The 16,386-nt window shown below is 41.0% G+C and overlaps 1 protein-coding gene across 2 annotated transcripts in view; it reads right to left on the bottom strand.

The window, feature by feature from the left end:
* Window positions 1–16,386, bottom strand: part of NUDT13 (nudix hydrolase 13) — a 632,694-nt gene that overhangs the window by 424,414 nt on the left and 191,894 nt on the right. For both annotated transcript variants that reach the window (XM_078643092.1, XM_078643093.1), the window contains one exon: window positions 15,068–15,162. In XM_078643092.1, the coding sequence (XP_078499218.1) occupies window positions 15,068–15,147 (80 nt within the window). In that variant the 5' untranslated portion in view covers window positions 15,148–15,162. The remainder of the gene's footprint in view (window positions 1–15,067; window positions 15,163–16,386) is intronic.

Genomic DNA, 16,386 nt, shown 5'->3' with positions numbered 1-16,386 from the left:
ACCCTAAACCCTAAAACACTACCCCCAGCATGACCCTACACTACGCAAACACTACAACACTACCCTAAACCCTAAAACACTACCCCCAGCATGACCCTACACTACGCAAACACTACAACACAACCCTAAACCCTAAAACACTACACCCCAGCATGACCCTACACTACGCAAACACTACAACACTACCCTAAACCCTAAAACACTACCCCCAGCATGACCCTACACTACGCAAACACTACAACACTACAACACTACCCAAAACCCTAAAACACTACACCCCAGCATGACCCTACACTACGCAAACACTACAACACTACCCTAAACCCTAAAACACTACCCCCAGCATGACCCTACACTACGCAAACACTACAACACTACCCTAAACCCTAAAACACTACCCCCAGCATGACCCTACACTACGCAAACACAACAACACTACCCTAAACCCTAAAACACTACCCCCAGCATGACCCTACACTACGCAAACACTACAACACTACCCTAAACCCTAAAACACTACCCCCAGCATGACCCTACACTACGCAAACACTACAACACTACCCTAAACCCTAAAACACTATCCCCAGCATGACCCTACACTACGCAAACACTACAACACAACCCTAAACCCTAAAACACTACACCCCAGCATGACCCTACACTACGCAAACACTACAACACTGCCCTAAACCCTAAAACACTACCCCCAGCATGACCCTACACTAAACAACCACCACAACTCTACACTACACTAACACAACACTACACTACACAACACTACACTACACAATCACTAACCCACGAAAAAATGAACACAAACCCACTTACCTCTCTCGTCATCGTGGTTTTCACAACACAAATGCATTTACCATACATGCCTTTAAAACGCAATTCTTTGTAAAGGCATGCGCGATAAATGCACATGCGTTTTGAAAAAATGCGGGATAATGGTATGCGAGGTCAATGACCTTGCGGGATAATGGTATGCGGACTGAAAGTCTGCGGGATAAAAAATGCGGGAAAATGGCTGCAAACCATGATTAGCAGCAGACTTCCCTGGTGAGCACTAGCTTTACTACAGTGATCTAATGAGCAACTAGAGTGCTAACATTCAGAATTTATGGCAAATGTGTGACACATCTGAATGCCTTCTTGATAGAACCAAAGTAAACAAGCATTGAAAATGCAATAGATCTCGCCCTCGTTTAAGTTAAAGCCATTCTGTTTGTAATGAGGTGGCTTTTTAGCTTTGCTTTTATTAGTGTTTTTAAAACTTTCATGTAAATAACATGCATATGTATGCATATATGTATATGTATGCATGCATTTATATTTATATAGATATGCAGATTATATATGTTTATATATGTATATTACCTACTGGCGATAGCCAGTGGGTATATATAGTTAGGATTTTTTCTCTATGGGATTTCTGAAAATTCTATGTCTAATAACTTTGGCGTTTGTGGACGGAATTGGCTGAAATTTTCAGGAAAATGGCACATTTTGTTTCTGAGCAGCCCCCGAAAATTTGGGGGGGTTTCGTCAAGGAGGGGCCGAGAAAAAAGGGGGGTCCCAAAACGCGTTTTTCCCATTCATTTTTCCATAGGGCGGTTGGACTCACTTTTAGCTCGAACGGCTGAATAGATTTACATGAAACTTGGCAAAATTGTAGATATGGTTTGCCCGACGTGCCTTTGCTATGTCTCAATATATGTGCTCCAGTGGATTTTGAGAAATTAACGTTTAAAAAAATATATATATCTGTGACAGCGCTCCGGTTAGCGCCCCGGTTCGCGTACCTGACGCGTAACGGAACTTCGCGAAGCGAAGCTGATTGGCTCTCCGGTGTCTGTCAACATTCTAAACAGTCCGGAGCGGCCGCCATCTTGTCTCTCGGTAGGATCGAGAGACAAGATGTGGTGAAAAAAGAAGGGGGAAATGAAGGAAAGGGGGCAAGGTAAACCCCTCCTGACCCCCTAGGATTGATGAGGGGGATATTAAAGTCCCCCGCGATTTTTCACGGTAGAGGCGCTTCCCGGTACGCGAACCGGGCAGCTAACCGGCAGCGTAATGGGAGTCCGCCATCTTGTGTTTTTGGAGCGTCCGGTTCGCGTACCGGGTAGCGTCCCGGTAAGCGTAACAAGGGGAAAACCAAGAGAAACAGTAAAAAAAAAATTAAGGGAATAGATTTCCAGCAAACTTGGCAAAATTGTAGGGACTGTTTGTTTGATGTGCCTTTGCAAGGCCTCAAGATATGTGCATGTGTGGATTTTGTCTAATTAAGGCTAAAAAAAATATATATATCTGTAAGCGTGCTCCGGCACGCTTACGTTACGGGTTTTGTTTGCGCTGCAGAGCCGATACGTCACGGTTATGCGACGCGTCATGAGGCGTCTCACGTGGCTACGTGATACGTCACGTAATAAAGAATATATTTTACAGCTATAGATATTAGCTTTTAAAAAACCAATGAAATTCACTGAAAAAACCATAGGTTATAGACCATATATAGTTAGGAATTTGCATTTACAAAACCTTGAAAATTCACTGAAAAAACCATAGGTTAGAGACCATATATAGTTAGCTGGACATTTTATTGACATAAAACCAATGAAATTCCATATATAGTTAGTTGCACTAACTATATATCGCGCACCCGCAATCCACTGCTGATGATGTCACATATTACATCATTCATGACATGGTCAGTGACATCATCACTGATGACATCACTGATGACATCATGACACACCAATACCAGTTACTACATACGCACTCACTGATTCCTACGTCTACACACACATTCACTCATTCACCCATACAATCACTCATACATACAGTCACTCATTATTACAACACTATCATATGCACTCATACACCTATGCAGACACTCACACACTGCCACTCATCCATGGAGTTACTCACACACCTAGTCAGTCCTGTAAAGAATCAATCACACTTCCATTTCCTCATCTATACAGTTAAACACAGAACACCATACTTCAGTGACATCACTGATGACATCACTGATGACATCTCAAATGACATCACTGATGACATCATGACACACCAATACCAGTTACTACATACGCACTCACTGATTCCTACGTCTACACACACATTCACTCATTCACCCATCCAATCACTCATACATACAGTCACTCATTATTACAACACTATCATATGCACTCATACACCTAGTCAGTCCTGTGAAGAATCAATCACACTTCGATTTCCTCATCTATACAGTTAAACACAGAACACCATATTTTTTCACACATATACTAACACATACTTACTCTCTTATACAATCACTGATACAAGTACACATTGATATGCACAGAGTCACACACCTCCCAGCCAGCCACACACACACTCAGTCTTCCATACATCCACTCATTCTTCAATATGTAAAACATATTTAAACTTTACAAAAACACACAGACACTAGATGATGTCATCAGTGATGTCATTTGAGATGTCATCAGTGATGTCATTTGAGATGTCATCAGTGATGTCATCAGTGATGTCACTGACCATGTCATGAATGATGTAATATGTGACATCATCAGCAGTGGATTGCGGGTGCGCGATATATAGTTAGTGCAACTAACTATATATGGAATTTCATTGGTTTTATGTCAATAAAATGTCCAGCTAACTATATATGGTCTCTAACCTATGGTTTTTTCAGAGAATATATATATATATATATATATATATATATATGATATTAGGGCTCATCTACTCTATTGCTGGACTGGAGAATCTAGACAGCATAACGGACCCTTTTTTCCCAATACTAGGTCTTCTTAGAGGCTCTTGCTGCTATTGGTTTTACTTGTCCATCTAGGAAGAGGAATTGATAATGTGAGGTTTTATTCAATATTAGCTTAACATTTGATAATTGCTCTTGTGTTTTGTAACATATATATTTCATTAGGTATCTTAACTCACTTTTTAAATGTAACATGTATATGTGTATTTTATTAGATATGTTTAACTATTTTTATTAATTGTTGAACTTTATTGCATGTTGCACTTTTAGGGTCACTCGACAGAATTAACCGCTTTTGATTGATTGATCACTAATATCAAATATAAATGAGAACGTGACAATATATAGGTAGAATTATAGTATTTGGATCGTGTCTTCACGGCACTTAAAATGTAATTTGAAAACAGCATAAATAACAGTTCCGCTTCCCAAACAGTGCGTATAATCAAAAGCAACTACATGAGATCTGGATTCTAATAGTCGTAGTACTGGGCGAAAGAACTGCCGTCTTTAAGCGGTGTAGGATGTGCAAACTACAAGTCTTCTGAAGATAAGATAGTTATCTGTGGATCTTATGTTTGGGGATAATGAGTTCCATAGTTGAGCTGCTTAAACAGAGAGGGATGTGTCACCTCTGTTTTTTTCTTGTATGGTGGGATTTTGAGGCGAGGTGTTGAATGTATTTGGTGATTTTATTCCTGATGAACGTCGGTCCTGTTCCATGTATTACTTTGTGGGTGATACAAAGCAGCTTGAATGTGGAGATTCTGGCAGCGAGTAACGAAGACAGGGTCTATGTGGGTTTGTGGCTTTACATGTAGGAGTAGACTGACAACAGAGTCCTGAATCCGTTGTAGTATATTCATGGTTGACAAAGATGATCAGTGGTAGAGGCCATTGGAGTACTCAAGTTTAGACAGTACAAGAGAGATAGTAGCCTAGACCTTGTGTGAAAATCCCAGGTGAGGGAAGATGCGTTGCAGAGTTTTTCTAGTAATGAAGCTTGATCTTTCTAGTTTTTCCACTTGGGCATTCATTGATAACTTGGAGTCCATGGTAATTCCAAGGTTTTCTTACTTCCTTAGATACTTAAGGAGATGGTCCCAGACCATCAGGCCAGGAGCTGAGTGAGTCATCATTTTTCCAATTCCCACATGTTAGTATTTCCGTTTTGGAAGAATTCAATTTGAGATGGCTCAATGTCACCCATTGTGAGCGATCCGGCAAGGCACAGCTCGCTATCGGCACATCGACATTATCTAAACCACCCGCGGATTAGTCACCCAACTGACCGCGCTCCCACAGACGGCGCCATTGCTCACGCCGAGCCTCGGAAATCACTTATTTTTTAAAGAAACCATACGTGATGCAATCGTCGCATCACGCATCGTGCTAAATGCACTTTGCACGGAAGCATAGCCCTGGCTGTGCCCTCAACTTCCCAGACGCCTCGTTTAAAATAACGGGGCTCCACAACTGCACCATAGATCGTGTGTTTTGATGCCAGCTTGTAATCACTATTCCGGCCAACCTGAATTGAATCCTCCAATTCAATTGGTAGTGGCGTATAAAAGTCTTATTCAGGCAAAATCATTCTCCAAGTCCTGAAGATGATCCCCTTATAAAACTGAGTGTGGGATCGAAACGTCGACTCCTTTTGAGTAATCATACACTTCACCCCATTTTATTATTGTATGTATGGTTAACTCCAGGACACACTGCTAATTTAAATTTATGACAGTGACCTGTAAGCTCACCCTGTTTGCCTGATATCTCTTTCACTTTTTTACTTTCCTCCTCCGTACGGTACAGGACTGTGCCCTACTGTAACCTTAATGCTTGGTTATGATTTGTACCCTTACATTAAACGATTTATTTGATCATTAAAAATTCCCTGTCCGGCTGGACAAGGGACTGTGAACTATATAGTAGCCCATTGTGGTCTATATAATATTTTTGTTTACCCTTATTATTATATGCTGAGGACTGCTTGTTTCCTATATAAACCCATTTGTTCAACAGCTTTGGGCCTTTCCAGTTTAAGGATTATTATTTGTCTGTCAACTGCATAGTTATAGTATGTGAGCTGAAATTCATTGGTCACTGGCGGTAATGACTTCATGTAGATGTTAAAAAGCATGAGTGAGATGATAGAGCCTTGAGAGGCCCCTCCTTTTGTGAAATACGGTTTGGATTAGAAAGGTGGAGTACAGATGGCATTAGTCCTATTTTAAAGGTAGGATGTGATCCAGTCAAGAACAGTCCCCTCTATGCTGGAGTCATAGAGTTTTTGTAATAGAATGTCATGGTCAGTTGTGCCGAAGGCAGTTTGCCCAGGAAAGGCCCATTTGTAATTGGTCTGTTACTGTTGGGGTCATGTGGGTCCAGGTTTGTTTTCTTTAGAAATGGGCATATGTATGCCTTTTTTAGGTTTTCAGGAAAGATTCCTGTAGTTAAAGAAATATTGATAATTCGTATTACTCTTGGAAGCCGAGGTATTTGTGGTGGACAAGGGTCGGAAGGTCAGACGGCTGGACTGCTTGCTTTGACTAGATCCATACATTCCCTTTGAGATATTTGTGTAATGGAATGAAGAGGTTGAGGCAGTTTACTCGTGGAGGGGATTTCTGAAAATGGGTTGGTGCTAATGGTTTTCCTTTTGTTTGAATAGGAGTTCAACGTGTCTACTTTGGTTGTGTAATGATTTGCCAGTTTGTCAGTGAATTCTTGAGTAATGGGATAAGTTCCATCTGGGCATTTTGCTTTACGAAATTCAGTGAGAATTTAATAAAATTCTGTATTTGCACATTTAGCATTTTGAATTCTGTCTGAATAGTACCTTTTTTATCTTTTTTGATTGTTGACTTGTATAATCTGTTACATTTCTGTATGTGAAGGTTGCCTTGATCGCTGTTCGTTTTGAGCCAGGTGCATTGCACCTTTCTAATTTGCTGTTTTATTTCTTTGAGTTCTGTATTTCTCCATGGTGTCTGTTTTCTTTTGTCCTGTTTTGCTGTTCTGATTGATATTAGGCTATAAAAGCATCCTGTAGCCATTCGTATCATTTTTTAACTGAATTTATGTCTACATCTGTGTTGGATTTTACTTGTGTTTCTAAGTATTCAAAATTGAGTATGTTCCACGGTCGATAGGTGGATGCATGTAAGGTGGTTTTAGGTGTGTTGCTTTGTGGTGTTTTATGTTAGAAAGCTAGCAAATGGTGGTCTGACCAAGTGACTGAAGTAATATTTTAAAAGTTAACGAGTTTTGGATTTGCAAAAATGACATCTAGGATGTTCTCCAGCAATGTGATGTAGGTTCACTGTGTCTAGGCCACAGTGGTTGCTCGCTCAGAGTGAGGGCGGGGGGGTGGGAGGGGGATTAAACAAAAATAAAAAACTTGCCTTCTCCGCCACACGCCTCTCCCGCCACCGCACACCTCTCCTCCTCTGTTGGAAGCGCCGGAAGCACTCAGGCTTCCGGGCTCTCCAAGTCAATCACGACGCTGAACAAGCAGCATAGTGATTGGCCTGATCATCCTGTTTGGACGCTCAGGCAGTGCCTGGGAAGGCTGGGCATGTTCTTCACAGGTCTGTGCAACATAGACCAATGGAGAACATGCCAAGTGCATATGACAGTGTGGCCGACACAAGAGGCCCGGCCAAACTGTCATGTGCTTTTAGAGGAGTGCAAACCACTCTTGCCCTGCTCTAGCATGAGGAAGCCGGCCCCGCCTGACTCCCGAAAGAAAATGTAAATGATAATAACGTCTAGCTATTATCATTTTTTTTCTGTATTTCACTGCTGCAATAGCAGTGGAGCAACGCTCCTCCGCCTTAGCAGAGGAGCCACCACTGCTAGGCTACTGATGATAGTTTTTGGATGGAGCATATTGGGTTTGTCAAACCAAATGTTTAGGTCACCAAGAATGCATAGGTTGGAGTGTAATGTTATCAGGTTTGAAACTATGTCAAGAAATAAGTCTGGGAATGTTGCATTGCTAGGTGGAGGTGTGTACAGGAGAAGGAAGTTACAGGAAGAATTTGGTGTAGGATTGCATCTTGTACAGACGGCCTCACAACCTTGTATAGAAACATCATCAGCTTTAAAGTGCTTTATTGTTTGCCTGAATATAACAGCTAGCCCGCCTCCTCTTTTGCCTATATGATTTTGTGTGATAGTTTGATAGCCTAGAGGAACGGTTTCATACAACAATGGAGACACGTCATCTCCCAACCATGATTCAGTTATGAAGAGTTAGTCAGGTTGTGTGTCAGTGAGCAGGTCATAGATGTGGTGCTTATTTTTAGAGAGTGATCGCACATTTATTAGTAGGCAGTTTATAGATTGTATTTTGGTGGTGGTGTGACTTTGTTTTGTGGAAGAGTGAGCAGTATTTTTTTTAACTTGTAGCAGGTGTGCCATTAGTGCTGCTACTAGCTGTATGAGGATAGCAATAGTGTTGTTATTCTATATCGTATTCCTCTTCGAGCAGGCTTAGAAGGCATTTTGATGGGTCTGTGGGTGTAGGTGGTGGAGATGGTGGTTGAGAGTGACTTGGTCAGCTGGGTTGTTTTTGTAGAGTAGCCTTATTGTGTAATAGATGCAAAGATGTGAAGAGTGGCATGTTATTTATTTTATTTGCATCTGTTTATTGTGGAAGGTGTATGAGATAAGGGTGGTGGTGGAGCATATGGGTCATGTAAGGCTCTGAAATATGCAATGGAAGAGAGTTGCTGTGTTGGTGCCTTTGTGTTAGGTGTGGGAGAAGAGAGACCATTTGGGAGTAAGATGGTTTAGGATGTGTATTATTTGTGTAGTCAGGGGGGTGGGAATGGATGTTTGTGCTACGTTTTGATGGAATGTATTATGAAATAGTATGTATGAGCTGTTGATGTGTTGGTGTTTGTGTTTTTGTGGGGTAGTGAGCAGTGGCATGGTACCAGCTCTCTCGTCTAAAGAAATTCAAACCATTTCTTCCAGACACCAACTTCTGAATAGCTCTTCAAGCCCTAGTACTCTCGCATCTGAATGGAGGAACTGTCCTACTCCATGGCCTTCCAGACTCTACACTGGCAACCCCCTTAGGGGCATTCTACATGCTACAATACTTCGCATTTCGGGTCGGAAAAAATATGTTCACATTATCGCCATCTTGATGAAACTACATTGTATTGTAATTGCATTTGTATAACGCTTACTATGCCTGACGAGCCATCGAATCTCTTTTTTCAGCAAGTAGCACGCTACTCCGGGACCCATAGAGGATTAGTATAGTGAAACACACAAGTACATTTTAGGTGGTGGGTAGGTTAGTCAGTTATTTGGATTCGGAAGGCTAGCAGAAGGATAGAAAAAGAAAAAAGGTTTGTATTTATATAGCGCTTGTTACCCCTGATGAGGTGTTGAAGCACGCTACTCCGGAACCCATAAAGGATTAGTGTTGAAAATTAGTATAGTGAAATATGAAGTAATTTGAGAGGTGGATATGTTATTAAGTTATTTAGATAGAGAAGGGCAGGTGGCGGGATAGAAGAGGGAAAGAGGTTTGTATTTATATAGCCCTTGCTACCCCACATAGGGTTTTGAAGTGCTTTTTGGCGAGTAGCAAGCTTCTCTGGAACCCATAAGGATTAGTGTTGAATTAGTATTGTGAAACATAAAAATTTAGTTGAATGCTGGAGATGTTAGTAAGTTATTTGGATTGAGAAGAGTTGGGGAGGGGTAGAAAAGGGAAAAAAGGTTTGCATTTATATAGCGCTTGGGACCCTGTTGGGGTGTTGAAATGCTTTATTGGTGAGTAGCATGCTACTCTGGAACCCATAAAGGATTAGTGGTGAGTTAGTATAGTGGAATATGGAATTTGAGAAGTGAACATGTTAGTCTTTTATCTTGATTGAAAAGGATAGTGGAGGGATAGTAGAGTGAAGGACTTTTTATTTTTATTTATTTTTTTAGGTCATAGCAGTAGGAGGAGGTTTTGGGATGAGTAAAAAGGGGTTTTGGAGGGGAAGAGTCAGAGGGAAGAGTTTAGAAAGGTTTGTTTTGGGGGATCGGTATAGTAAAAGAAGAGTCAGATGATGCAAGGAGGGGTGGAGTAGGAGAGAGTCTAGAAAGGGTTATTTTGGGGATCATAGTAGTGGTATGGGGTTTGGGGAAAATGAGAGTGGATGTGGAGGATATATTGATAGATGTATAGGGTGAGAGATAGGGTAGTGCATTGGAAAGAGTAGTAGAAAGTAGTTTGAGATGAGTCAGAAAGTTGGGCTAGAAGATATTAGAGAAAGTATAGGCTGAGAAATAGGGTAGTACATTGGAAATGCCAAATTAGAAGAAAGTGATAAATATATAGATCCATAAGTACATTGAAAGTATATAGATGCATAAAGGAGGTAAGTATATGTAGATAGAGGTACAGGATGAGAAATAGGGTAGTACATTGGATATGCTTTTTCAGGAGAAAGGTAACAGACACACAGATCCAAGTACATGGAGGTACATAGATGCACAATGGAAGCAAGTACATGTAGACCAAAGATGATTTTTTGTTTTTACAACATAATTATTCTACATGTTTATACAAAGCAATACACAAAGCTAGGTACATGTCTATAGTGAAAATACCTTGTGGGTGGGTAATACTGAATGGGAACAAGTGCAGCATTTCTGGCCCTGGTCCCGACCGGTCTCGAACAGGCTCAAAGAGGCAACTGCCCTTAACAGGCTCAAACAGACAACTGCCCTTAACAGGTTCACACAGGCAACTGTCCTTGTCCTCTCCCCCCTTAGCCGCGACACCCGGGCTGAGATGCCCTAACCCTGGCCTTTAATAGCCCTAGTAATCAGGTGACCCCCTCCATCCAATGGGAACTTTAGCCCTAACACTATCCAATCACAGACCTACCTCTAAAACCTGGAACCAGTAGTCAATCTTAGACTTAGTACAAACAACCAATCAGTTTAAAAAACCCTGATCTCTATGTCTAATAGAGGCCCTAGCCCTACCAGTAGTCTCAACCCAACTCCAAGCAACCCATGGCACAGGAAGCCCTAGCCCCTACTTCCAATAGAAAGTCCATCCCTACTGTTAGTCCCACACCTAGGCCAGCAACCAAACACACCAGAAGCCCTAATCACTACTTCCAATTAAAGGCCTAACCCTAGCCACACTACCACCTTAGTCCCAACAACCAATAACACAGGAAGCCCTAGTCCCTACTTCCAATAGAAATCCTAACCCTAGTCCCAACCCTACATGGATTAAATCACAGACCCAGAAACCAATCAGAACCCTCAAATACCCAACCAATGAGGGCACTAACCCTAATCCAATAGAAACGCCAGATGCAACCACCAATCAGTGTACACACTTGCCAAACAATAGCAGACTATATAAGGTCCCCGCTACCTCAGACAAGGTTTGGTGGCCAGGGAGGTGGAAGCTGCTGATCCATTCAGAAATCTCCTAGGAGACAGACAGGCTCAATCCACACTTTGGACTTCTGCAGGTAAGGGCCTAACAACGTGTTCTTTAACAATACTGTTTGAATAAAACTTTACTCCCTCTCCTGGCCAAAAAACGAAGTGCACAGTCCCTATTAAATACAGTTTGAACAGCACACAGCAGATTGGACTGCCCCACCTATGCTTCTATTTAGGCAAGAATTGAAAACTAACCACATGCAATACAATCATTAAATATATATTTTATTTCATTTTAGAAATAAAAGCATAAAGGTCAAGCACAATATAATATATTATATACACAATAGCAGCAATATAGAATTAAAGAGGTCACAGTTTACCTTGCTTCAAAACACCAGAGAGATATCATGATAAAAAAATAATATATTGTGGAGACTGACAAAATCTGTACAATTACGCAGGTCTCACTTGGTTAAAATTCATTGGTAACAAAAGGGGCCTTCTGAAATTGTGGCGCAAGCTGCTATACGTAGCGCAGATCATTACAATGTGCAAAGTATCAGAAATTGAGACATTATCACACATACAGGCAAATTAGAATCCATATAGCAGCTACGGCTTGAAGACATGAGCTGTGGAAATAAACTACGGCTAAAAAGAGTCAACAGTCTTCAATGGTAGATAGACATATCTAGAGTTAGTTAAAGCTCCATGCCACTCGCAGTTTTCACCAATAGTGAATGACGTACTGAATTCTCGTGTGGGGCAAGTGCCTTGCGTTCTCCTACCACCTTGTCTCTAAAAGCCTGTTTCAGCCAAATAAGATCAGTTCTGACTCTACAATCTGGTTCAAAAAAGAGCTCAGGTCTCCCTATGTTTTTCAAGCTAGATGAAACGCAACATAACCAGGGGATTTGTGACGAATTGTCAAGGTCTATGCAATTGTGAACAATTAATCTAGTCCAAACTGAAAGCCAAAGAAGCAAGGGACGAAGTCGAAAACAAAAAATCAGAAACATAACCCACGCCCAATTCTTTGTGGTGGACCTCAGAGGGTGTGGTTTGTGGGATCCTTAAGAGCCCACTAAAAAACGTATTTTCTACTATTTTGATGGATGCAATTTGGCCCATAGCCCCAAATCCCACATCCATAGCTAACTATGGGAAAGCATTTAGCTTTAAAAATATCCAAAACTGTCTTCAGATGTGTACGCCCTAGCTGGCAAAAAATCACCTATACTTTAGATAGCCCTGTTAAAGGACCTTACGTTGTGATTAATCAATGGATGCCAATTAAGATGATAATCCAACTGAACACCCAAGTATCAGAAATTGTCAACCTGGCTGATATGATGACAGTTCGCCACACATTTGAGAGTTTTAGTCTTATTTGGGCCAAACAGCATCATTTGGGATTTAGAAAAATTAGTGGAGGGATCCAGTCTGGCCATAAAACCAATAAAAATATTTAAAAGACACTGTAAGCACAATTAAAACTGTCTCATCAGCATGAAGCAGAGCAGAGATTTGACTACCTCCTGCCCTAGGGACATCTAAAGGTAAGCCTGTTATAACTGATCCAAATTGTTTGATATAAAAATTAACAAAAAAGGCGCCAAACTACAACCCTGACAGACTCTACGCTTCAATTTAAAGTGCAATGTGCATTTCCTATTAGGGCCATATCTAACTGATGCCGAGAGGTCCTCGTGCAAATCGCGCAAAAAGAAGACTAATGCAGGCGCACCCACATCTGTGCCATCACGGACCGCAGCTTGGAGCAATTTACTCTATCAAAAGCTGAGCTGAGGTACATGACGGCCAGATGAATTGCACCCCTCTTGGCTTTGGTATATTTACAAAAGAGCAAATAAAGATTTAGGCTTTGTTCAATTGTACCCCATCCAGGCCTAAACCCAAAATGTAGATCAGACAAGATACTGTGCTCTTCGGCATAAGATAAGCCGATTCTAACAAAACGCAACCTATTATTTTAACCTCTGAGTCAATAAGAGATATGGGTCTGTAACATGTTGGGTCTGATCCATTTCCTTTTTTGAATCTTCTTAATCATAGAAGGGCTTGAAATTATTAACTCAGGCCTGCGGCATAATGGTTGAAGCCTGGTAATAGAGTTTCTTGCAACTAAACAGAGGGAGATTTACGACACGCCTAAAGGCAGCATTGTCACACTGTGAGCTGGCAATCAGTAGATTATTCCAGGCCTCCATTTCATTTTCAGTGGGCTCTTGCACTCATTACATGTCGAATGGTAAACTACCCTGGTTGTAGTCTTCTCATCCTAGCATCAGGGTTTCTTATGCCAAGCCACTAACAGGTACTTATGTGCTTAAGAGCACTTTTTATGAAACCACTTGAGGGGGGAGGGAAAGAAGATACACTTGGCTTAAGAAGAGTAGACTTGATGAATCTACAGATGTTAAAAAAGGACTTCAGAATGCTCTGGTCTGAAGCATCACAATTAAGGCAGGTAGCAAAATCAGTTGAACAAGTGGAAAACAATTGATGTCTATCTGACCCTCCGTCCCTAATTGGTAGTTAATACTGGCTCCTTGAACAAACAGATCGCATCAACATGTTTTTTATCCCATAAAAATATAGCCGTCAAGGGGCTATGTTCACTCGTGTTATCCCACATAACCATACATTTTACAAAGCTAGAGAATAAACAGAATGATACAAAAAGGTAATCAATGGTGGTGCTGGTGCCCCTCCCCTTAAACATAGGTATCCTCTCAGTTGGCCCATCCTGTCTCAATTCCATAAGGTTTATTAGATTATAATCAACAATCATATTATTTATCATATCACTTTGCTGCGTGTGTTTTCGATGGAATTGATCAATAAACGGGGATTCATTCTCTGGCTCTTCGTTACCATGAAAGGATAAACAGGGATGCAAGTTGAAATTTCCGCATAACAGAAACATTGCAAATAAAGACACTGGAAAGAAAATAGTCATCTATGTACGGTCTTAGGCTAGAGATAGCATCCACTTCTTCAGCACTATAGAAGTTAACAACCAACATTCTATGCTTATTAGCAAAAATCAGGACACCAAGAATATATGGTGATTTGGTCACCACTTTAAAGAACATTACAATGCACTAGCCATCCAATACCCAGCATCCTCTTCTCTTACTCATTGAACGTACGCTTATCTTTGAGCATGTACAGCACTTTCCTGCTTTTTGGCTACATTAACACTTTAGAAACCCCATATTCATGCATACATTTCCCTCCCAACAACATATTTAAATAACAATAAACATATTCAGGATTTAAGGCACACAGGGATCAATCAAAGGTCCGCAACGTAACCATTCAGACCATGCAGACAATCTCAAATGCATGTTGTGGACATTTTAACCAAACTTCTCCAGTCAGCCCATAAATTATTAGGTCATGTCCCTTTAGAAGGCCAATAAGACTGGAGCAGCGCATTGTTCGTGCAGCTTTGATATGCAATTGACTGTGCCACAGCCCAGTCAATTTTTGGCTGGACTAGTTCAGTGTCTTCTGATTTTCCTAAAAGCAAGTCTGTGTCTAGCCCACTGTAAACCTTAATGATTTAATTCTGCAATTTACATATGCGCAAGGGTTGTGTTATTCTAGGATAAGAGGCACTTTAATGTCAACATGCCTTGGCACTTGAGTAATTTAAGAGGTTCTGAGGGGCAATGCAATGTGACATTCCATGGTCATGACCCTGGATGCCCAGTATGATCTTGTCATATGAACAGCCAGCCCAGCCCAAGCTGTCATGTGAATAGATACAACTTCCATTTGAGAAGTATTAAACTGGCTCAGTTTGCAAGCAATTAGCGAGTGACATCTTACCGCATCTGTGTAACATAGGTGGAGTACAACCTAATGCGTTGACAGGAAACATTCCTTCCAATAGCTGCAAGGATCTTCATTATAAACCATGCAAGCTGAAAAAAGAGAGCGTATAAGTGAAAGGATAGAAATGAGCAGTGAAAGCAGGAACACAGTTTGCTAACTGCTGAATCTAGAACCCAGCAACTTTAAGAATGCTGAATGATATCATATCACCATGTACTCAGAAGAATGACACAATAATGAACATTGCAAATAATAAAGAGATAGAAATGCTTAAGCATGTGGCTATATACTATAATTGTGGAAATCGCAGATAATTGCCTTAGCATAAGCTGAAGCCATTTTGGTTGGGGCACCCGTTTTGTTAGCTATGTGATTCTGCCATCTTCACTGTTGCTTGCATTTCTATTCTGCTTGAGTCATCAACTGTAGTTAACTCCTTTAGCAATGTATGAGCTCAGAAAGGCCTGTAGCTGCTAGAATGCACCTGTCTTAGGATGTAACTGTCAGGCTGTTCCAACTGATGCAAGCAGTTCTGTCTCCCTCCCACTCTGCTGACAAAGTAGCTTCTATCTGTCCATGTTAGTCGATAGCTATTACAGTGTATGCCTGTACCTTCTATTTGTAACTACATGCTTACTGTGCAACAAACTGGGTATATAAGACCCTTGGTTTCTGTATTCTATGTACTACCTCATACAGTGACCGAGGGTGTTGTATTGATGTAGCCTCAGTCATGAGTGATTAATAAACTTGTTATTTGATATTTCAGATTCCGTGCCAATCTCGATTTTGTTGGTTTAAGGACCAGTGGACAGATAAGGATGAACCCCTGCACCGATGGGCCCCAAAAAATGCTAATTTCCACACAATTCCTGTATCCTTTAGACAGAATTTCAGTCAATTTTAGTCCAGTTGCCTGTCTGTGTAACAGCAGATCAACCATGTGCAAATCAACGCAACCCTGACCAACCAGGAGCATTCATCACAAATTACTGGGTGATGCTTAACCATAAAATGACAAGACCTTCCAAATATGTTTCAGATGCATTTATTTCTCATTTAACATTATCAGTGAGATGTAGTTTCAGTTCCTAGGTGAAGCTAGTAAAGGGTCCATATAGATATATCTAACTTATTGCAAATCACCCATTTTTTCCAGAACCCCCTCAAACAGGCACATATACAAGACATTAAAGGGAGATACAGCCAACTATGAGCATCAAACAGCAAACATAAAGCATGAAAGATACTTACTGCATGTAGAGAGAGCAAGCTCGGTATTCCCTGGCTACTCTGGTATGGATTCATCTTTT

This window comes from Lissotriton helveticus, chromosome 5_1 (genome assembly GCF_964261635.1).
Source record: "Lissotriton helveticus chromosome 5_1, aLisHel1.1, whole genome shotgun sequence".
Lineage (NCBI taxonomy): Eukaryota > Metazoa > Chordata > Amphibia > Caudata > Salamandridae > Lissotriton > Lissotriton helveticus.
The sequence above is the reverse complement of the archived record's forward strand: the minus strand, read 5'-3'. Positions and strand labels throughout refer to the sequence as shown.